General features: G+C 36.2%; 3 protein-coding genes across 4 annotated transcripts; all 3 read right to left on the bottom strand.

The window, feature by feature from the left end:
- Nucleotides 1–378: 378 nt before the first annotated feature.
- On the bottom strand, nucleotides 379–2,568 carry LOC116023087 (protein SULFUR DEFICIENCY-INDUCED 2-like). The gene is made up of 4 exons (XM_031264055.1): nucleotides 2,194–2,568; nucleotides 1,528–1,740; nucleotides 1,264–1,419; nucleotides 379–1,141 (listed from the first exon to the last, which is right to left on the bottom strand). The coding sequence occupies exons 1-4, from the start codon at nucleotides 2,302–2,304 to the stop codon at nucleotides 722–724; spliced, it is 900 nt and encodes a 299-aa protein (XP_031119915.1). The 5' UTR covers nucleotides 2,305–2,568; the 3' UTR covers nucleotides 379–721.
- A 3,409-nt stretch (nucleotides 2,569–5,977) lies between these two features.
- Nucleotides 5,978–13,787, bottom strand: LOC116026170 (uncharacterized protein sll0005). The gene is made up of 13 exons (XM_031267642.1): nucleotides 13,384–13,787; nucleotides 12,730–12,879; nucleotides 11,731–11,901; nucleotides 10,729–10,872; nucleotides 9,913–10,018; nucleotides 9,491–9,639; nucleotides 9,262–9,387; nucleotides 8,780–8,923; nucleotides 8,493–8,580; nucleotides 7,783–8,156; nucleotides 7,262–7,585; nucleotides 6,910–7,134; nucleotides 5,978–6,320 (listed from the first exon to the last, which is right to left on the bottom strand). The coding sequence occupies exons 1-13, from the start codon at nucleotides 13,639–13,641 to the stop codon at nucleotides 6,186–6,188; spliced, it is 2,394 nt and encodes a 797-aa protein (XP_031123502.1). The 5' UTR covers nucleotides 13,642–13,787; the 3' UTR covers nucleotides 5,978–6,185.
- Nucleotides 13,788–14,960: 1,173 nt separating this feature from the next.
- LOC116028855 (ubiquinone biosynthesis monooxygenase COQ6, mitochondrial) lies at nucleotides 14,961–22,936 on the bottom strand. Of its 2 annotated transcripts, XM_031270696.1 has the most exons (11): nucleotides 22,754–22,936; nucleotides 22,394–22,508; nucleotides 21,442–21,541; nucleotides 20,859–21,002; nucleotides 20,221–20,279; nucleotides 18,836–18,903; nucleotides 18,699–18,750; nucleotides 18,223–18,384; nucleotides 17,982–18,112; nucleotides 15,804–16,272; nucleotides 14,961–15,393 (listed from the first exon to the last, which is right to left on the bottom strand). In XM_031270696.1, the coding sequence occupies exons 1-11, from the start codon at nucleotides 22,777–22,779 to the stop codon at nucleotides 15,178–15,180; spliced, it is 1,542 nt and encodes a 513-aa protein (XP_031126556.1). In that variant the 5' UTR covers nucleotides 22,780–22,936; the 3' UTR covers nucleotides 14,961–15,177. The 2 variants fall into 2 exon arrangements, with proteins under 2 accessions (XP_031126556.1, XP_031126564.1); XM_031270704.1 differs by lacking the exon at nucleotides 17,982–18,112 and having other exon boundaries at nucleotides 15,804–16,403.
- Nucleotides 22,937–23,122: the final 186 nt, after the last annotated feature.

Genomic DNA, 23,122 nt, shown 5'->3' with positions numbered 1-23,122 from the left:
GTACTTGTGACAACGTCCTTTTGCTTTTTGATAACTCAGATTTTCCTATTTTGCCGGATATAAGAACTGGTCCATAGGCGCATGAGGAGGTAAATCGAAAGAATTAAAACATCTTATCGCTAAAAGCAGTCTTAAGTGAAGTTTCTCATTCACTAGATCAATACCTTGAACAGTTGAACTAAGACAACGTCTTTTTGGTGACAGTTAACTGTCTTATTGTAAATCTTTTATGAGGACGATAACATTTTGTTTGCAAATTAAGTAACCTGGCCTTCTCTTAAACTTGTATGTACTATCAAATAAAAATTGTAATGAAAATTATGCGACTGCTTTATAATGTCGAAGATAAGTGAAAGTTTGCAGAATTAGGAGAAATGCTGTTTCAAAAAGTGGATCATTGGAAATAATAGGCATTAAGACTTACAGCAATGGAAACAGAGCAACTCAACTAGAGATTAAGACAACACTGCAAATCCCCAAATACTGAACAGCACAAAATACTATTATTGAACCTGTATATGTGTGTGGTAGAGAGGCACTCCACTACTCCTTATCAACCAGAGGTTCCACCATTGAGATCAAGCTCAGATCAAAACTCCTACACAAAATTTATATGCATCTGGTATAGTATCGCTTTCTTATTGAACACGAACACAACCGCTACACACTGCATGTCTAGTCTAAATCACCTGGAAATTTTTACAAACATGTAAGCTCAATGTCAACAAGCCAGTTGATCTCTTTGAGGGGAGATTTCTTCAAAAATGGGAAGTCTCCTGGATCTGAATGGAGCCCACTGGTTCATCAACTGATCCAAACCCTCAACAAATGCATCTTCTAAGCTAACTCCGGTAGGAGGTGAAGGTGAAGGTGAAGCATACTTCCCAGGTTCAAAACGCCCCAACTCCTGCAACAGTTCCCCAGCGCGACCCACAGACTTGGGATCGTCTGAACCAGAAAGTTTCCCTTGCAAAACGCCATCGAGCACATATCTTGCTTCTTTATATTTCACTTGTTTGATAAGGCAGAGGCATAAATTACACGCTTTATTGGCATCCGGATCTATTTCCTGTGCTTTGCGATAAACAATCTCAGCAGCTGCATATTTCATTTGCTGCATGTAGGCCCAACCCAAATTACCCTGCATTGTTATTTCCATTGACAAATATATCAATTGGATCTCATGTGCACCTCAAACAGTTTTAACAAAATTGGGGGAGATTGAAGGAAGTGTTGCAGAAGTCTAAAAGTGCAATGAAGTACCAGTATTCTTGTGGTCTCTTGCTTGATTGTAACTTGGAATTTCTTCCCATGGGAGCGAGCTGTCTTGGTAGGTTTTCCATTGAATGCTTCTCCTTGGTAAATCATTTGCAACTTCTGCTTCAGCAGTTGGATCTGCTCATCTAATTGTCCGCATTTCTGCCAAATCCATGACAAACACAGTCTTAATACATAAAAACCATAGTAACTTTAAGCAAGAAAAACCGAAAAACTTTGTTCTCAATATCACTCTTCACCATATCATACCTTGTACAAATCGATAAGAACATTATCCAGGGATTCCTGAGCTTGCCTGGAACAGCGGCCCCTAAAGGACTTAATAGCTTCAATTGCCTCTTCAGCCCTGTCCTGTTGTTTCATAACTACTGCCATGTCTTTCAGCGCGCTATCAACCCTATCTCCTGCATTAATTGCCTTCCAAAATAGCACTATAGCAGCGTCTGGATCTTTATCAACTAGCTGCAAGTTACATGGAAATTGAATTAGGCGAAGAATATACTGCGATTCAGGAAAGCATAAACTATGCACTTACTGTATTTGTTTAAAATTCACCAATAATCACAAACCAGGATTGCAATCCGTCCTGTTTTCAAGCATTGCAGCCATTATCTATTTATCTATACACAATTCTCAAACCTTCACCGAGATTTAATAGAATTTCAATTCAACACATCATTACAAATCAAAGTAGCATTCAATTCATCTAAGATCGATCTATTTAAACTTCTCGGCATTCCAATCCACTGAAACGGATAGATTGCCATTAGAACATCAAAAATGTGCAACACGGACTGTAGTTACAATCATGCAGTTACAGATACACATACACATGTATATACACAGGTACGTGCATATGGGATACACATATTTTCATTCACAACTACGGCTACAGAGAGTGGAGAACGCGTTTACCTGAGCATATTTTGCTCTGACGTAGGGACTATCGCCGTGAGGAAGCTTGTGAATAGCTTGAAAATCCTCCATCATTTTGCCTCCTTTTCTAGAACAGCTATTGTTCTTCATCTCTCTCACACACGCACTCTTTCTCTCTCTGTATGTATATGTATATATATATATAGATACACAGAATCAGACAGGCAGTCTAATGAACGAATTGCGTATGCAATTGCAGAGAAACACAGAATGAGGAAATGAGAAATGAGGAGAGAAGAAGCAGACAGTTTCCGATGACCAATGGTGTGAAGAGGGGAAAATGCGTATAGTATTGGATCAGAGGAAGTAGATGATGAAGGTGGACGGAAAAGAGTCTAGGTTCTTTCATTTGTTGGGTTTTGTGCCCCCAGCCCACCGCCTACATTATGACAACGTGTCTTAGCCAATCTTTTTCTACTTTCATCCCTATACGTACAAATAATAAATCTAACATTTCGCATGAAGGAAGTTCACGACTCGCGAGTAAAATAAAAGATCTAAACTTTTTTAGGAGGAAATACCAATTTTGGTCCCACGACTATTAGCAAAATGACAATTTTGGTCCACATGTTTCATTTCTACCAATTTTGGTCCCATGACTATTGTTTAGTACCAATTTTGGTCCCACGACTACTGTTTTAGTGCCAAAATTCATCGCGCCGGTCACCCATCCGTTTAAAACGTGTCGAAATCTAAAATTTTTGAAGGTATTTTCGTCCTTTTCAACTCAATATCCCAAATTTGAGCATGAAGAAAAAGATTTAAGCCCTAAGATCGATCACAATTCACAATTTTCCTCCTCAGATTAAGGTAAAATGAGGAAGAAAACTGCGAATTTTGATCGATTTTAGGACTTAAATCCATTTATTCATACTCAAATTAAGATATTAAGTTGAAAATGATGAAAATACGCTTAACAATTTTAGATTTTTACACGTTTTAAACGGATGGGTGACCGGCGCGATGAATTTTGGCACTAAAATAATAGTCGTTGATGAAAATTGGTACTAAAACAATAGTCATGGGACCAAAATTGGTAGAAATGAAACATGTGGACCAAAATTGTCATTTTGCTAATAGTCGTGGGACCAAAATTGGTATACTCCGTAGTTTCTTTTTAATGAAAATAAGATATATAATAATTAGGGAGTGATCATTTTAATCTTTCAAGTATCCTACAATGATTAATTTAGTCTCTTAGTTATATATGTGACTTTATTTAATTTCTAGAGTCCATTTGAAAATCTGAAAAATATTTTTCAGAAAAAATTAATTTCCAGAAAATGACTTATTTTTAAAAAATATTTTAATTTTATAGTGTTTTTTTTTTAAAGGAATTTTATAGTGTTTGATTGAATGTCAAACAATTATCGACCTTGTTCTGTTTGGTTGAAAGTTAAAAATTACATTTTTTGTCCGTTTGGTTCATTTTCGAAATGGTGGTAGTGGTGTGGCAGTAGTAGTGGTGGTGGTGGTTGTGCGGTGGCAGTGGTGGTAGTGATGGTGGTGTTGGTGGCGGTAGTAAATTGGTGGTGGTGACGTATTGATAATGTGATGGTGGTGGTAGTGGTGGTGGCGGTGGTTATGGTACGGTGGTGGTGTTGAAATGTTATAAAAATATATTGCAACAACAACAAAAATAAGAAAATTATAATAATTAATTAATAAATAATTGATGGACTAAAAACACATTCTTTCCTAAAATATATTAAATAATTTAGATATAAATCTTATCTGTCTCGTATGTCATCCCCCATTAAGAGAACAGAATTTAGCTTTTTGTCGCACAAATTATTTAGAGGTCAAAATTAAATATAAATGTTTAACTTGGGATGGAGGAATTCATATCTATAGAATCTTTGATTGAGTCAAGAGAGGAAATTAGTGCATAGTTGCCATCAAGACTCGACTGCTAATTATTTAAATCTACTGTTAGTTTCTAGATGACTAGATCTCTTACTATTTTAGACTCTCAATTCATGTAAACAAGTTCATTAAGGATTGAAACTATAATTACATGAACACTATAAAACTAAACATGAACACCACCAGCTATAATTAGCATGTTAGAGTTCAAAACACAAATATTTTTTATAAACATATTGACACGTTAACATGTTTTGGGTCTACACGACATGATATGACACGATAATCCATTTAAAATACGTTAAACATGTTAATATAATTTTCAATTTTGAAAATAAAGCTTTAAAATTAACTTTAAAAAAAATACAATTAAATTCAACAAAATAATAAACATATTTAATTCACAGCATACCATAATATTCCTAAAATGAAAATTTTTTATTTAAAAATCATAACTAATACTAAACGAGTTGACCCATTAAGACACAAATTTTAACAAGTCAACTCGTCAATGATCCGAAATGATCCGAAATATGTGAAGACAAAATACTAATATGTTGCGTAGGTGTATAATTTTATATCGTGTTAAAATATCGGATTGCAAATTGTCAGATATACTTGCTATTTTTCTCCATTTTTTTTCTACAAGTTACGAAAGCAAATAGATATTTTACCTGCCCAAGAAGAAAATAACTGTCTACAAAGTAAACCTATCAAAGGAAAATTAGGTTGTTGGAAGTGCGAATGTGTATAACTTCTAGAAACCGTTAACTGTTCTTGTTTCTCCCCCATTTAAAAGAATAAAAAACTGAGGCGATATTTATTCTTGTAAATTTATATATTTTTTCACATAAGACATGAAATTTACTGTTATGTCAATATATTTAAAAGTACAAATTGACCCTTTTTAAGTAAAATAGTTAGTTTATTAGTTAATTTTGATTTATTTAATTATTATTAGCTGTCTGACTTGGTTAAAAAATCGATATAAGTGTTTAGTTAATCAGTTTTTTGTAATTTCAAAATGTTAAAATTAAAAAACTGCTTAAAATAACTTTTTCAATTAGTTTTTTGAAAAAAAAAATTATATTAAAAAAGTATAAACTGACAACTAATTTACCAAACACATTTCTACAATCAACTAATATTATCAACTACTCATACCCTCTAATCCAATCAACTCACCGGTATTACCAAACATGGCCATTGAAAAAAGAAAAAAGAAGTACAAAGTATAAACAAACATCAATAAAGTAGAAGTACCAAGAGGACAAAAAAACCAATAAAGTCAAATTGATTTTCCATCCAACCAAACATGCGAGAATTTGACAAGAATTATATTGCAACTCGAATGGTGACTTTTTTCGGTGACTTAATTTTTTTTAAAATTATTCTCAAATTTATAACTCGCAAATGGCTCAATTTGCAAGTATACTTACAACTTAATTTGAATAGACACTCTCGCTAGAACTTACAGCCTAATTAAAATAGACACTCTCGCTAGAAATTAAACTTGTAATCTTATGGTGTTGGAACAAGTTTTGCCAAGGGTGTGCATGTCTCACCAATCACATTACTATGACGGTTGTGTTAGACTCTGGATGGATGATTACCTAATTATTCCGTAGTTACTTTTTACTCTTCGGGCATGGATTATCCTTAAAAACAATTTATACTAATTATAATTTATATGAACTAACCTTTACACCCAAAAAAAAAAAAAACCAATAGAACTTCTCAATTCGAGTCAGGTCTGGCATAGATAACCAGATAGACCATCAACCCTCCTGGACCAGCCATAGTCCTGTATTCACAAGTGAAACCTAAAAATGCTAAAACCTTAGCGCACTTTAGTACTGGTAACAGCCAACAATCACAATAATTGAATAATGTAAAATGAAAAAAAAAATGATTTTAGCATAAAGCTTTACATTAATTGAACTATACAGATTTTTCTGTTATTTGAATACAGAGAGGATTCAATATATTGTCAATCTATACTGTATTTGTGTAATCTCTACTCTAGCCTCTAGGCATGTGAATCACCAAATGTGCACAATATAATGCAGGTGGTTTAGAGCAAGAAAGTTAAGGATTAATTAGAGTTACAGTAGTGTATCTCGTAGCAAGCGTGCGAATACCCTGGAAGATAATCGACTCAGCACCTCGGGGAGCACTTTAGCCGAAAGGCCTGGAAGCACTGGGAGAAGTTCTTGAATAGCCCGAGAAACATCAACACCCTGCACATTAGTTGGAAATTACATGCATGCAGTTCAATATTCTCAATGTTGCACATCTAATTAGGTTGAACAAACTGTAAACAATATTCTCTGCATACATTTTAACAATTCATTACATGTAGTTATGGCTCTGTTTGGTAGAGCTTATTTTAGAGTTTAGCTTATTTTGACTAAAAATAAGCTATAAGCCTTGTTTGGTAAAGACCTAGGGAATTTAAAATACAGTAGTTGATTTTTATGAAAAAACCTATGGAAGTTCATAATTTTGGAAAATCCCAATAGATAATATTAAATCAATGCCTTGCAGATGTGGAAAGCAATTAGTATCTTCTAATGTCTGAAATGGCTATGCACCATACTAGTATTGAGACTTTCCACTTTGACCACAAGCAAGAAGGATGATATGAATAATTGAAATTTAGCCCATGTTTGTATATGATTCAAAAAACAATTTGTATTATGATTAAATATTAATCCATACAACTGCCTAAGTAGATCATAAACACAAGCTAGTCCAGGTCCCGTGCTATATACGGTCTATGGAAGATAGAATGAATATTTTTTTTCAGGGAAGAAAAGGTAAATGTACCTGGTTTGATGAAATTGCACTTCCAGCTGTTAAGAAATCAGCTATCTTCTGGACATTGTTCAATATGACTTTGTCCTCCTCAGTTATTGTTGGCAAAAGCGCAGCAGGTTTGATAAGCCCTAAAGTAGGAACCATGCTGAATACTGGAGATGCATTTTGTATTCCAAGTAAAGCCATTATTTGCACCAACTGTTCCCTTGTAACTGCATCAATTCCTTTTACAATCTGCTTAAAGTCAATGTGTATACGCATGTTTAGGGTTCCTTGGATATTTGATCCAACATATATGACCCAAATATTATTTATAAAAGGCAGCAATAACATTTCCCTAAACTTCAATCCGTAAACATACCTCATCCAAAAGAAATTCTCGGAAAAAGTTCCCTTTTTCAGAAATTAGAAATCCCAAGGCTGCTCTAGTTTTAACAGGTTGCATCCCTTCAGACGCAGCCAATGGGAGTACGGGGAGCATATAATTTGGTTGCGTTTGTATAATTCCAAGTTCTGCCATTCTCCCATTCAAATTCTCCCCACCTCCGCTCTTAGCTGCAGTTATGAAAGTCTCAAATGCTTGCATGACATCTATAAATCTTTCAGCATCAAAAACACCAGATTTCCCATATATGGTATATCTTAAAGCATTCCTCAAACGTGGAGATTCATCTGTCAGGAGTCTCTGGTATTGATAAGAAAGGTATGAGTTAACTTCAGAGTATAGAAAACTTAAACATACAGATATAGAACTTTCTGTTTTTTGGCACAAGTAACATATTTTGTAGATTAAAATAAGAGATTCAGTCAAATAAATTGTGGATTCTCCAAAACATTATGGAGTATTCAAAAAGCACGAATAGCAGCCTCTTAATACTCTACCTGTGCAATATATGGATAGGCTTCATCCACAATGGCAAAGTCAGGATTTCCCACTAAGGCAATACCCTCCAGAACTCCTATTGCTCGAATGATTAGAGCAAAATAAGGGGGTATTCTGAATGGATAATCAAATGTTATTTGTGCCAAATCAGATGCCAGCTCCTGGAAGTTAATATTTTTTGCTCCTCCACCTTCAAGTGCCTGATCAAAAACCTTTGCCAGCACTGGCAAGATTGGTTCCAAATTAACCCCTTCTGGAATGAAACCTAACTTGACAAAATCCTTGACTATTGCACCATAGTCTCTGTGTATAAGGTGAGCTATAGCTTCGATCATGCCATATTTTTGATCATCTGTTAGTTTTGTAACCAAGCCTACCCAAAAAAATAAATAAATAAAATTAAAAACAACTCAGAGCATGCTGTAATAATTCAAAATTAATGCAAAGTTCAACATCTTACTAAATTAAGCATCTTAAGATACTCTAATGCTCCCAACCATTTTTTTGTTGACGTACTAATTTGAACATTGAAAATTTTCAAAAGGAAAACAAGTAAAGCGTTCCCAAACCTCAAGAGGTCAAAGCAGAAAGCTGCATTTACTCTAGAATGAGATTTTCTGCAAAATATCCTCATGGAAGGATCTCATACAGAATCAAGTATAACCTAGAATGACTCTCCATAATGTACTCTTATAGTGTGAGTTCTTACCAAAATCAAGTATAGCTAGCTTTCCATCTGGAGTACGTATCAAATTCCCCGGATGAGGATCAGCATGGAAGAAACCTGTATCAAGCAGCTGTAGAAAATGAAAAGCAGTAAGATGATGTACATGATACTAACAAAGATATGTTTCACAAACTGTGACTGACAAACATCATAAACCAATCAGCTGGTAATATCAAGAAGGCAAGGTTTCAATAGAAGTTAGAGGCACTAATAGGTTTGAAGAGTTTGTACTTTCAAAAATATCACAAACACCTTCAAAAATATATTACCTGCTTAAGGTAGCATATCACACCAACATTTACCAACTCCCCAACATCACTTGCTGTACTTTGTGATAGTTTCTCTCCATCTATCCACTGTGTTGTAAGAACCTTCCTTGAAGTATACTTTTGATATGTTGCAGGTATAACAACCTGAGAGAAGTCTCCCAAATCAGAGATATGCATTTTTAAAAACTGAGGCAGCATCAAAGTATTCCTCTCACGAGCATTAAGAAACCTTATTTGCTCTTCTATATGGAAAAGGAAGATCATAGACCTCTCTTCATTTCTTGAGTCAAAGAATAGAAACAAAACAAAACCAAAAAAAGGCTCATTTATGCCTGTGGTTTTTTCTGCCTAAATTGGTCACTTTTTCTTAATTTCCTATTTCTTCTCGTTGTGTTGGTGTGTGCGAGGCAGGGTGTGCTGAGGTGGAAAAGATGAAAAGTCAATGTTATACTGACAGATAGTGATGTCAGATTGTCAGTTACCTGGGGAAGGTCTTTCTTCATCATCTCTGCAAAAAGTGTCCCATTTTCTCCCTCATTAACGTAATCAAGCTCTTCAAAGAAACGAGCAGCCCATTCATCAACTAATCCAACCACATCAACTGAGATCTTGAAGATAAAAAGGGAACAGTGTCATTATTGCAACAAGCATTGAGCACATAAAGCAAAAGGAAAGACATCAAGATGGTGAACAGTAACTAACAACTATTACCTGTGGGAATTTCCTAAGAAATAGACCCAAATTCCGAATAATGAATAAATCGACTGTAACAGTCTCAAGGACAAATGGTCTCTGTACTTTAACAGCTACCAAATCTCCATTCTCTTTGAGCCGGCCCTTATACACCTGTCCTAGAGATGCTGCCAACAAATTTCCATAAATGCAAAAACATGCGCCTTAGAACCTGGCAGGAATTAAGAGCCAAAGGATTCTTCCCCAGAACTTTACCCCTATGGTAAAAGGAGACAACATGCGAAAACACACAAGTATAAAGATAGAGCACATGCAGCACTACATTCAGAAAGGGGGAAAGCCTAATGAAAGAAACCTAGAGACATAAATTAATTATTTGAAAACTTATTATCCCAGAGCTTTCAAAACAAATAGTAAAGCTAAATGGTAACTGAGTTTACCAGCAGCAATTGGGGAGGGAGAAAGTTCTGAATAGATGTTATACCAAGGCTGTCCAAGTTCCTCCTCAAGAAGGGCCATGGCAACATCATCCGGAAACGATGGAACCTGCAGGGAAGATGTTAATGAAGAAGTCAACGGCAGAAGTGTTTGGCAATTTTGTTTTTGTATTCATATCAAGTTAATAGATATTAATCTTCATTCTTAAATTCAGAAAATAATCTCTCAATAGTATCATATACAAATTACTTTTCCTCCTAATGGATGTTATACCTGTTGTTTGACAAGAAGATATTCACTATTTCATGTATGTTTGAATTCCAGATAGTATAAGCATATGGTCAACTAATGAAATCCAATACTGCTCCTAAGTAAACACTATAAAACTAAGAAGAAAAAAAAAGAGTTCTCTTTATGCTCAGGACATTAACAGGTTTCTGTCAGATATGGATAAATGCTATATAGTTCAAGAACCTATAAAGACATGCCCTCTATACATTGGTGTATACATGCCCACCCAATACTTATCCTTCCGGTGTGGAAAGCACAAAGATGTTGACAGCATGCAAATACCTACGAAATCCATTTACTCATTAATGCCAAATAAAAGTTGTGAATTTATCAGAGACTCCAGCTTATCAAATCGTATCACTTCTAATTCAGTCCATCTTTTTCTAAAATAAAAAATAAAAAATCCATAAGCCATTACCGAGAACAGAATTCAGTGAATTTAACTAATAGTATGCAAATTGAAGCACAGGGGAACTTCAGAGGAAAAAGAATTTTTGTTGGTAGTAAATAAGGAGCTTCAGCCTTACCTTGTCACAAAGCTTTTGCAGCTCAACCATTGCAACTGGTGATAGTATATCAGGTCGAATGCTTAATGCCTGCCCTAGTTTAATATACGCTGGACCCAGGGACGTTACAATCTCCCTCAGTTCAATAGCTCGGGCAACCTCATTCTAGTGGTAAGATAAAGATCAAAAGGTTATAGGATATGCAAAAGGCATAGAATAGTTTTTGAGGAACTGTTTTAAGAAAATGTGCATTCCCCCTTTTTTGACATAAGATATGCAAAAAGAAAATAATGAAGAATTTACTGAAAATTGCTGACAGAATTTTTATGTGTTTGCTTCATTGAAAAAAAAACCACAAATGTAGACCAACAAGTAGATGTAGATCATCATTTTAAGCTCACTCTGAAGGTAATACAAGCAATGAAGTAAAAAACATAACCATGTCAAAGAACAGGGTCCAGTCTATCAATCATAAGTATCTGGACTATATATTAAAATTAGTTAACTACAGTGCTACTACACCGCAATCACTATCATTTTGCTTGATTTTTATCAGTAGCTAGTAAATGTGAAACCTTCTTACCTGTTGTATATGATATTTATTTTTCGCCCACTTTGTGCACATTTACCATTTATAGGGAAAAAATGTTTAATTAATAAAACTAGAAATATGTATCAATGAGTTACATATAACAAAATGGGGAATCCCCTGATCAGTAAATAGAAAAAGAGGCCATGCCTATGTACACATGCAGACACTGCCAAGTAAAAATAGCCTTAGAAAAGCCCCAAGCTAGGCTAAGCTCCCAATTATGGCACAATTTGGGGACTTGCCTGCTTGAAACTCTCAAGTAAATGGTCTCCAGGATATCATAAAGAAGTGCCTAAGGGCCTTAGGCTTCTGGTTCCTATGTATCAACTACATACATAAAAATAAAAACAACTTTTAGCACTATTTTCCTCGGCTGGTCAGTGAACATAAAAAGTAGCATAATAGGTAAAAGTGTGATGCTGAAGGCTCACCTCTTTAACTTTTTTGTTTATTACATCCGAGGCAATGCGTGAAAGAAAACCTCCAGCAACAGACAATAATTGCACAATACGTGTTGCAACAGCATTTGGCCTTTTTCCCCAATATGCAGCAATGCTAGCAGGCTCATATACTAAAGGCAGGAACTCACTGCTCTCATCAACCTTAAGAAATCGAACACAGCACATATGTAAGAATAAAACTTTTAGCCAGAGGAAATCATGTACTCTAGAAGTAAACAGAAAGGCAGGCAACAATCACTTAACTTCTGTTGATAATCAGCAAACTTTCATTTTGTTAACCCTTTTCTATAAATGGAACATCAGGATTCACTTTTTCTTCCCTTTTAGTTACTAAGTAATCTGCTAACTTTCACTGCCTCATGGAAAATATTCTAAAGTTCAAACCTCATAGTACTAGTGGTCCTACTTCTAACTGTATGTATGAAACTATGAATAGTATAGTGTTGACAATTTGCTTAAATATGGAATTATGGATAGTGGTCCCAAACTGAAAAGTTCAGTGATGTGTAGAAGTTGGGTTATTAAGTCGATAGCCCACGCATAATCAACCTTAAAGCAGGTTAAAGATCATTGGGCAAAGAGGCTAACAAAAAATATGCATCCAATAAAAAACATAACCTAAAATTTTTAGTAGTTTATAATCTTTGTGACTTCTCTGCCTTGTTAAGAAACTTTCTCTGCTACTACGAGAGCTTGTAAATGCCCATGCATAACTTTATGATGGCTAGCAACATATAATGGTCAAAGCATAACTGAATCATGTATAAAACTGGAATTCCTTTACAAGAGTAAGTTAACGGTTCACTCTTGAAACCAGAAGTATAGGTATACATGATAGTTAAGCCGTATACACTGCTGTTAGAGTGTTTCACACTATACTAAAATAGAGGTCTGCCTCATCTGAGAGCTTTCACAACAAAAAAAACATACCAACAGTGAGAATCTTAATAAAAGGTGTTACACGCATACCTCAACTAGGCGAAGCTTAATATTGTTATCTGCAAACTGAGAATCCTTCAGATTTTGACCTCGTAGCCCCCTCATTAATATGGCTACTTGCTCATTTTCTTCCATTTGTGCCCTTACTCTCTTGATCTCTTGTGATACATCCTGCATTCTCTGTCATCCCCAACCTCATACCATAAGCAATAAACTAAGACATAAACAGGCACATTACTGCTCTGAACATATGAATATTTAGAACCTAGGTACATGAATACGGAAAATACATACTAATGCAGGTAATATAAAACAAACACTCGGTATATAATATATAGATGTGTGTGCGTTTGTTTTGAGCACTTGCTATAGACTTCACTAGAGCCGCATCACTAATTCTAGAGTAAAAGTACATGATTGCTAGACGAACAAGCACCTCCATCACATACAATTGCTACAAAACATAAGAACATGAAGAAATTCAGAAATACTACACATAATTTAAACCAGAAAAGGAAATCATGGAGTATACAGTTCATTTTAACTAGATTTTCCAGGGAACCCCAATTTTTATCCACATCTGTTAATGCAGAAATTCAGGAAAATTTACATTATACCAGTTATCAAGTAAAGCAAAATAAATACTCCGTACAAAAAAATGACTGAAAGGTACTAGAAACTTACTGTAGAGACTCCATTTACTGGCTTGGGGAATCCGTTGACCGGCCGAGACGACGACGTGTTGGACGGAGAAGGCTTGGTGTCAGACGGCTTAGGCTCAGTTGCAATGGCACGCACGACGGCGTTCCGTCTCCGAATCCTCGGAAACGACCGGCGGTTGCTGGCAGCCTTCAAAAAGGGAACGGAAACAGTACGAGACGGCAGAGAGGTGCAACGCATAGGATCGATTCCGCAGAAGACGAGCTGCGAAGCTGCGTCCATTGTTGCGGAATCAACGATTCAGATATTGCTACCAGAAATCTAGAGATAAGAACTGAAATGAAAAGTATGTAGAAATTTGAATTGAATTTGAGAGCGTGAAGATCTGTGAGTAAGCGAGGTGTGGAGAGGATCGCAGCAGTGTATATTCGTTGTTTGTGACACAATGTACACACCCGAGTAGGTTATGGCTGTTGAAAAGACACGTGGAGGAGCGAATAGCAGCTAAAACGTTGGGCTGAGAGTTAGTTGGGCATAGTGAGCTGACGGCTGGCGGGAGTTATGTTTACAGCCGTTCGTTTCGTGCTCGCCCGACCCGCGCCCAGCGGTAAGAGTTTTTTTTTTTTTTTTTTTTTTTTTTTTTTTTTTTTTTTGATATATGACAAATAGACAATGGACTTTCATGGCCTCTAAATCTCTAATCAAGGGAAAAGTGTCAAATTAACCTCCTAAAATTAATTGGATAGTGTAATTAGGTCCCCTAAATAAATAAAAAAAAGTTTCATTCAAATATCTTATATCTGTAAAATTGTTCAATTTGACTTGTTTAGCAGGTTAAACCTTTATAGTGTTGACACAAGTTATTTTTATTTTATTTTTTAAACAAATTTATTTATTTCTTTATTAAAAATTTAAAATATTATTGGTTTTAAATTTTTAAAATTAAATAATATTTTGATTTTACTAAACTTCCAAACCTTTTCATTTTACTAAAGCTCAAAGTTTCAGTGCATAATAAATCATTATTGCATAGATAATGGTCCACACATTTATGTGAACTATAAGTACAATGTATATTTTTAATATATTAAAAGTACATCATTTGTGTAAGACTGTCACAGGTTTCAGTCCGTGTTAAAATTTTTATTAATGAGACAAATATGTGATTTTTGATTTCATTAATCAAAGATCTAACCCGTCTCACGAATTGAGACCCGTGAGACGGTTTCACACAAATTTTTGCCATAAAAGAGTTGAAGCATGAAAATGATCAATTTTGAAGCCTGGGAATTAAAAATGATTTCAAAATTGGAAATAGATAATGGTATAACATACACTCATTGAGTGCATGTTATACCATTGCCAGTGTTGCTTTTGCTAATTGCTCCCGTGTTCAGATTGAATTATAAACTAAATATGTATGTACTATGTTGGTATAACACGCACTCAATTATGACATACGTAACTATCTTTTCCACAAACTTACGCTTTTCCCTTCCCCAGGAATAGGAGTCTCTTTTAAATTGTCAACCTCCTCGGAGAAAGCACTCACATATTGCTCCCACACAAACATATATGAATGTAATTGGACAAATAATAAATTTTTAAGATTAAATCCCACACTGGACACTTATCATATTGCTCCCAGGTGGATGAGGTAAATTAAAATAAATATTTTTTGTAATAATAATATAATAATTACAAGTTTTGAACTTTATCACTAATTTTAAATCATCATTCACAATCCTTCCAAAATATGATAGTGGGCAGTAACTTAAACCAAATTCCACAAAATATCTCTAAAATCTACCGTACAGATCATGTGAACAGTGGAATCTTGTGTTCACCTGAAGCAAAAGAGATGATATTTCGTTTCAGTGGCGATATATAGTGCGCAGCCTGGAATGCAGCAGCCCGCAGTAGATTCACAGGCATGAAATCAACAGAATATGCCTTCTGGAAACCATCGAGAACGGCCATCATTGCAATGTTTGCAGGTTTCCTCTCAGATTCGTATTTCTTCAACACAGAAACCTGTTTCAGGAAAGCCTTTTGATCAGTACATGCATAACGGGAACGAAAATAAGCAGGCAGAATGGTTTGTGTAATGCCCGAAACACAAATTGGAAGAGCTCATTTTAAAGTGGATTGCACTTTTGTCTTTTGCTTACGCACCAAGAATATTGTTATATAGGAATTCATATATATCTATATCAAAGCCATGTGCATGATGCCTCGTTTATATACATAAAGATATAGGTAGCATAGTCCATCGTTATAGGTTATGAATACGTTCAACATATATGAATGAAACTAGCGGAAAATTAAGTCGAGACACAATCTTTTACACATTTTCTATGTTAATAGAACGTCTTGCAGGAAATTCTAGGGAGTTCCCAATGCAGGAAAAGATTATTCAAGGAAAGAAATAATTACGGGCATACCTCCCCAATGTCAGATCCTACTGCAACACCTTCGGCGATGACTTTTGAAAGAGCAATTGCATCGCCAAAGCCCATATTAACTCCTTGACCAGCCAGGGGATGAACAGTGTGTGCTGCGTCGCCAATAAGGACCACACGTTTTGATGCATAACTGTTGGCGTGCATTAAGGACAATGGGAAGACCATTCTGGCAGAAGATAATTTTATAACTCTGGGTGGAACTTCAAAACGCTCATTGGCTGATGATGTGATGCCTGGTCTGAGCCAAGAAAGCAAACCAGCACTGCCAAATGGTTGTGATTTGGGACGAGGGCCATACCCTTGATCCAATGCATGGTTCACCATGTTCACAAAGTCATTCTCGCTCGCTGATATGCGCTCGGATGATTCTTTTGGGTCCATGGTCCATACGATGTTGCTGAAATTATCACCGATGGGCAAAAGTGCAATTGGACCATTAGGTAAAAATCTCTGACAAGCACAGTGGTTCTGCTCTGCATGTTCTACTGTACAGATGATTGCACTCTGGGAATATTTCCATCCGGTTGTCTCAATTCCCGCTAACTCCCTAACACGTGATTTTGACCCATCAGCTCCAACCTGTGACACACAGCACGGCTATGAAACAGCTGAAACACCGAACTGAACTATTAATATATCAATAGAAGAAATTTCTTTGTGCTTCTACATTTAATAAACTTGAGATTTACCACCAGCTTTGCATACAAACTATCGCCATTGCTCAACTCCAATCGAGCAGCACCTCCACAAGGTTGTGATGCTGTGCCAGCGGAAGTTGTCAATGGACTACTTGAATTTACGGTCATTGAGCTTAACTTGGCAGGGTATATTCTCTTCTTAAAATCCATGCTCTGTCAGGAATTACCAGTGTGTAATCAGCTAGTCTAGATTAAAAACATACACAATATGACGCATAATGCAGGAAACAGGAAGTTTTCTACTTATCCAACTAAGGTCTACATCGGATAAAGGCTCATGTAAACAAAAAGAAAATCCAAGCAAAACCAAAAAGATAAGGTGGGTGGAAAGGAATGGTGAGGGTAAATATGGAGCATGACGCCTACGTAGTGTGCTGGGAGTAACCAATAACTTCCAAAAAGGAAAATCCAAGCAAAACCTTTATAATTTATAAACAATATAAACATAGTGAATAACATTTTAATACCTGAATGGATGATAATAGAGATCCATGTAGCACTTTATTCTCCACAACACACCTAAATTGAATGTCCAAATATCTATGAATAAGAACTCCATAATAACAGAAACAAGAATGGTCTCTAAACCAAAAGATGCACTTACCCTAAAACTTCTTTACCAATATCTCTTGCACTGTACCTTGTATATCCCAGACCTGTGTAATCCCAGACCTACAAGGTTCGGAATCTAAAGCATTAGGAAGATAGCCCTTCACAGAAGGTGGAAAAAAGAGAACTCAAGTGAAGATACATGAAACAACAAGAAAAACCTCCAAAGTTCCTATGAGACAACAGGATATAAATCTGATAAGAATGGAAGAGATGATAACATATATATCTGTAAAAATAAGATTCATACTTTCATAGTAGAGTTTACAAGTTCTCTGACAAAACTTAAATGCATTATTAAGGAAAGAGTAAATACCCAAAATGGTCCCTCGACTATAGCGAAATTCACAAATTAGTCCTCAACTATTGATTGAATCCAATTAAGTCCTTAACTTTTCAATTTTTACCCAATTAAGTCCTCCGCCTATTTGACTGTTTGTTGACCGTGATCTTTGAGGATATATATGTAATTTCATGCCCTGGGGAAGAATGAACGCTTTAATTCAAGAAAGAGGAGACCTAGAAGGGGCTCCCTTTCGCCGGTTGCTCAAGGAGAGCATGATACCGGGGAGGAAATCTACGATGGAGCTGAGTTTGGAGTAATTTGGCCATTGGCGAGGTGAATAGAGAACTGATAATTACATATAACATATGTTAGATTTGGGAACCCATTCAATAGCATTATAGGGTTCTGTTTGTGGTCGGAGACCGGAGTAGGGAGCATCCACGACGCCGCCTTTGCTTCCTCCTCTGCTTCTTCCGGGTTCTAGTTATCGGGCTCGTTACTGAAGTACTTTCATAGCCCGGGGAAGCGAAGTCGAAGCCGTAGGATTTAGNATTAGGTAAAAATCTCTGACAAGCACAGTGGTTCTGCTCTGCATGTTCTACTGTACAGATGATTGCACTCTGGGAATATTTCCATCCGGTTGTCTCAATTCCCGCTAACTCCCTAACACGTGATTTTGACCCATCAGCTCCAACCTGTGACACACAGCACGGCTATGAAACAGCTGAAACACCGAACTGAACTATTAATATATCAATAGAAGAAATTTCTTTGTGCTTCTACATTTAATAAACTTGAGATTTACCACCAGCTTTGCATACAAACTATCGCCATTGCTCAACTCCAATCGAGCAGCACCTCCACAAGGTTGTGATGCTGTGCCAGCGGAAGTTGTCAATGGACTACTTGAATTTACGGTCATTGAGCTTAACTTGGCAGGGTATATTCTCTTCTTAAAATCCATGCTCTGTCAGGAATTACCAGTGTGTAATCAGCTAGTCTAGATTAAAAACATACACAATATGACGCATAATGCAGGAAACAGGAAGTTTTCTACTTATCCAACTAAGGTCTACATCGGATAAAGGCTCATGTAAACAAAAAGAAAATCCAAGCAAAACCAAAAAGATAAGGTGGGTGGAAAGGAATGGTGAGGGTAAATATGGAGCATGACGCCTACGTAGTGTGCTGGGAGTAACCAATAACTTCCAAAAAGGAAAATCCAAGCAAAACCTTTATAATTTATAAACAATATAAACATAGTGAATAACATTTTAATACCTGAATGGATGATAATAGAGATCCATGTAGCACTTTATTCTCCACAACACACCTAAATTGAATGTCCAAATATCTATGAATAAGAACTCCATAATAACAGAAACAAGAATGGTCTCTAAACCAAAAGATGCACTTACCCTAAAACTTCTTTACCAATATCTCTTGCACTGTACCTTGTATATCCCAGACCTGTGTAATCCCAGACCTACAAGGTTCGGAATCTAAAGCATTAGGAAGATAGCCCTTCACAGAAGGTGGAAAAAAGAGAACTCAAGTGAAGATACATGAAACAACAAGAAAAACCTCCAAAGTTCCTATGAGACAACAGGATATAAATCTGATAAGAATGGAAGAGATGATAACATATATATCTGTAAAAATAAGATTCATACTTTCATAGTAGAGTTTACAAGTTCTCTGACAAAACTTAAATGCATTATTAAGGAAAGAGTAAATACCCAAAATGGTCCCTCGACTATAGCGAAATTCACAAATTAGTCCTCAACTATTGATTGAATCCAATTAAGTCCTTAACTTTTCAATTTTTACCCAATTAAGTCCTCCGCCTATTTGACTGTTTGTTGACCGTGATCTTTGAGGATATATATGTAATTTCATGCCCTGGGGAAGAATGAACGCTTTAATTCAAGAAAGAGGAGACCTAGAAGGGGCTCCCTTTCGCCGGTTGCTCAAGGAGAGCATGATACCGGGGAGGAAATCTACGATGGAGCTGAGTTTGGAGTAATTTGGCCATTGGCGAGGTGAATAGAGAACTGATAATTACATATAACATATGTTAGATTTGGGAACCCATTCAATAGCATTATAGGGTTCTGTTTGTGGTCGGAGACCGGAGTAGGGAGCATCCACGACGCCGCCTTTGCTTCCTCCTCTGCTTCTTCCGGGTTCTAGTTATCGGGCTCGTTACTGAAGTACTTTCATAGCCCGGGGAAGCGAAGTCGAAGCCGTAGGATTTAGTTGCGACGACGATGGAGTCGTAAAACGGCACCACGGGAAGTTGGTTGTGGCGGCGCGCCACTGGGTTCACGGAGTAGATGTCACGATCCCAGGCGACACAGAGAGCAGCAGCGTCCCCCTTGCAGGTGAAGCTAACATGGATCTATTTACAAACCTCGCACTCGCAGACCCAGACGCGTGCGTGGCGTGATGCGAGCTTGTTGGCGGCGTGGATCTTGGCATCGCACGACAGGCAACGGAAGGCCGCTTCGGCGCTGTAGAACACGGTGGCTGACACCGCCTTGAAGCCTTGGTCTCTGTAATTGAATAAATATTTTTCTTTTTTTCGTAATACTTATGAGCTTTTCGCATGAAATTACATATATATCCTCAAAGATCACGGTCAGCAAACAGTCAAATGGACAGAGGACTTAATTGGATAAAAATTGAAAAGTTAAGGACTTAATTGGATTCAATCAATAGTTGAGGACTAATTTGTGAATTTCGCTATAGTCGAGGGACCATTTTAGGTATTTACTCTTAAGGAAACAAGGGCATTGCTTACCTGCATCTTATCAAAAAAAGCATGCCGATGTTGTTGGACATGTTGCCACGCACCCACATCTACAATGAACAACAGTTCACTTTTATGGTAAAAATTAAAACTGTTTCCTTAAGAGCAGAGATGACCTTATGCAAGTTATAGTTTGCTAGCCAAAACTAACAAGCTCTACCAGCATTGCCCCCACCCCCCACACGTAGAGACAGATTCAGGGTTTTGAATAATTGAGAGGCACATTTACTAATTAAAAAAAAAAAGTTAAAGTTGAATGGGGGAAAACTAATATAAAAATGGGGTAAATAATACCATACAATCATACATCCACATCTGCAATCAATTACATCTATGGCAACAATTAAAACAGTTTCCTAGAGAGAAGAGAAAATTTTAAAATTGAGTAAGGGAATACTAACATAAATTATGGAGTAAATAATAGAATATGTTATAATTATACATAATATAGTACAATTATTCAAAATTCAGTGAGGGCAATTCTCCCCACTGAACTATTAATGTGTGTGGGCATATTTGGTATTGGGAAAACATAGCTATTCCTGAGAATTAAAGAATAGCTAATACTAGCCCCCCACCCACCCACTCAACACACACCTCGGAATGGCTATCCCAAAGTATAGTAATACCTCTGTAAAATGATATAGTTGCAGGTGTGACTGTACTGACTCTTGGATCAGGGGGACCTTCCTTTTTCAACAAATCAGCATTCTGTAATGCAGGATTGCTATCAATTATAGCCACATTTAGCTGCCTTGTCAATGGCGTGCTTGCTGCAAGCATATTTTAAAATCTTAGACAAATTTACTGATATATTGGAAATAAAGTGAAGGTTTTTTGGATTACATAATTAAAGGAACATCACAGCCAATCACAATCCCTATTTATTTAGTGGAAAGATTTTAGATGATCTTGAAAACTCTTTATTCTTCAAGATCTATGTGCTTTAGAGTTTTATGCTCAGTGAAGAAAAGAAAAAAATATATATATAATAATAATAATAAAAACAATGCCAACATCAGATTATCCATGTTGAATAATGCATGCCACAGGGATTCAAAACTAAAACTTTGCTGCCTGATACGCATTACAGAGTCACATTTGGTTGGTGAGAGATGATGGTGAACTTATATGGATGGAATAATAAATACCTAAATATAGAAGAGAATCACTGTATACTTTTGAAGGGAGTCAGAGAGAGAAAAACATCACCTAGCGAACAAGCTAAGGCCATGCCAACCATGCCTCCTCCAACTATAGCAATATCATATTGTTCGGAATTATCAATCAATTCATGCTTGTTCAGAGGTTCCTACATCATAGACCAAGAACACAAATTTGAAAACTATTCTGAAATTAGAAGAGTTCAAAACTAATTGATCGACTTTGTGAATGCATTTCTCTTGAAAGATAAGTAGATAACAAAGTCTTAACCCCAAACTAGTTTGGGTCAACCAACTTCACCATACAATAAAAAGGTACTGAATGCAATGAGATATCACATAACTAGTTTAAACAGTCAATATTGTTGGCTAAGGTAATACTAAATTATACCAATGCCAAAGGAATTACAATGGATACTGGATAGTAACCTCGAAAATGGATCAACACATAGGGAATTCAGGACACTGCTCATTTTCTCAACCCACCACTAGTACATGCACAATGGATAAGAGATGGCTTATGTTTTCTAGACACTCTCTGGATGACACATTTGGAGGAAAAGGAAAAATAATAAAGCTTTGTTCAATTGATAGGACTGTTTTAATGAAATAGAAAAGGTAATCTTGGTATTGCTGACAAATGAAACATACTAAAAGGAAGTATTGACCTGTAATGTACTAATGTAGACCTGCTAACAATTGGCAACAGGCAGACAGCACGGATATGGTCAAATTGAAATTACAAATTGCGAATTGCAAACATTGCAATCACCAGATTTTGAATAAAGACTCTTGCTGTGCATTGATGGCTAGCATGTTTGACTTTAGTCACTGAGTCACTTTTCAGTTTTTCTGTTTCCTCTTATGGATTTTTTTTCTTTTCTTTTTTGGACTGGTTTCAGTTTGACTTCCCTTCTACTTTTTTGCGGATGAAGCAATACATTCTAGTCTAGGACTAGATCATAAAGTGGCATGTTATTTAAATAGAGTAAAGAAATTACCTTGACAATTTGATCACGGTTAGAACCAGGTAGCTCTGCACCTGCATTACTACACAATGCCCTCTGTGCAAACTTGAACCTCGTGAAGTTAATAGCAACTCTTCTTGCAACAAATCTAGCTCCAAAATGTTAGCTTATGATTAACCAAAGAAACATACTAGTCTTTATACAGTTGGCTTTAAGCTATAAAATGTGCATTAAATTGAACAAAAAGTATAATTTTTTTTCATCTTCATCTTCAAGACTAGTAAATTGAACAGTCTTATAAAGTCATCTACATCTTCAAGACTCAGAATACACAACAACAAACAAACTATATTTTTTAATTCACAACAACAACAACAAATGGAAACGACTAACCGAGTCATCTTCATCTTCACTGACATCTGATTCGCGCCATTTTTTCTTGCCTACCGCTTCTCGCCCCTCCGATTCTTGCCTCCTCCGCTGCTCCTCTTCTCCTCTTCGCGTCTGAGTTGGTATAGAGAAAATAGGTAGGGATTTGGTTTACAAATGGGCTGTGGGTTTGAGTACGGGTGGCAGGGTTTTCAAAAAAAAAGTACCGGTGGCAGGACTTTCAACTGATTTAATAATAATACTCCCCCTTTCAATAATAATAATAATAATAATAATAATAATAGCCTTTTTGTTCATGTTATCTGTCTTACTTACTATTTGTCAAATCAACTTTTTTTCTTATTTATTTATTATTATTATTTTTTACTTATT

Source organism: Ipomoea triloba, chromosome 1 (genome assembly GCF_003576645.1).
Source record: "Ipomoea triloba cultivar NCNSP0323 chromosome 1, ASM357664v1".
Taxonomy (NCBI): domain Eukaryota; kingdom Viridiplantae; phylum Streptophyta; class Magnoliopsida; order Solanales; family Convolvulaceae; genus Ipomoea; species Ipomoea triloba.
Note: the sequence above shows the minus strand (reverse complement) of the source record. Positions and strands in the feature narration are given on the sequence as shown.

Coding starts and splice junctions, on each gene's coding strand:
- LOC116023087 (XM_031264055.1), bottom strand. CDS start 2,304: ATGAAGAACAATAGCTGTTCTAGAAAAGGAGGCAAAATGATGGAGGAT. Junction 1,420..1,527: donor TTCTTATCGATTTGTACAAG/GTATGATATGGT, acceptor TGGATTTGGCAG/AAATGCGGACAATTAGATGA. Junction 1,142..1,263: donor AAGAGACCACAAGAATACTG/GTACTTCATTGC, acceptor ATAACAATGCAG/GGTAATTTGGGTTGGGCCTA.
- LOC116026170 (XM_031267642.1), bottom strand. CDS start 13,641: ATGGACGCAGCTTCGCAGCTCGTCTTCTGCGGAATCGATCCTATGCGT. Junction 10,873..11,730: donor TAAACAAAAAAGTTAAAGAG/GTGAGCCTTCAG, acceptor TCTTACCACTAG/AATGAGGTTGCCCGAGCTAT. Junction 8,924..9,261: donor TGAAGAAAGACCTTCCCCAG/GTAACTGACAAT, acceptor GACTTCTCTCAG/GTTGTTATACCTGCAACATA.
- LOC116028855 (XM_031270696.1), bottom strand. CDS start 22,779: ATGTCAGTGAAGATGAAGATGACTCG. Junction 20,280..20,858: donor AACTATATCATTTTACAGAG/GTATTACTATAC, acceptor TGTTCATTGTAG/ATGTGGGTGCGTGGCAACAT. Junction 15,394..15,803: donor TAGGATCTGACATTGGGGAG/GTATGCCCGTAA, acceptor TTCCTGAAACAG/GTTTCTGTGTTGAAGAAATA.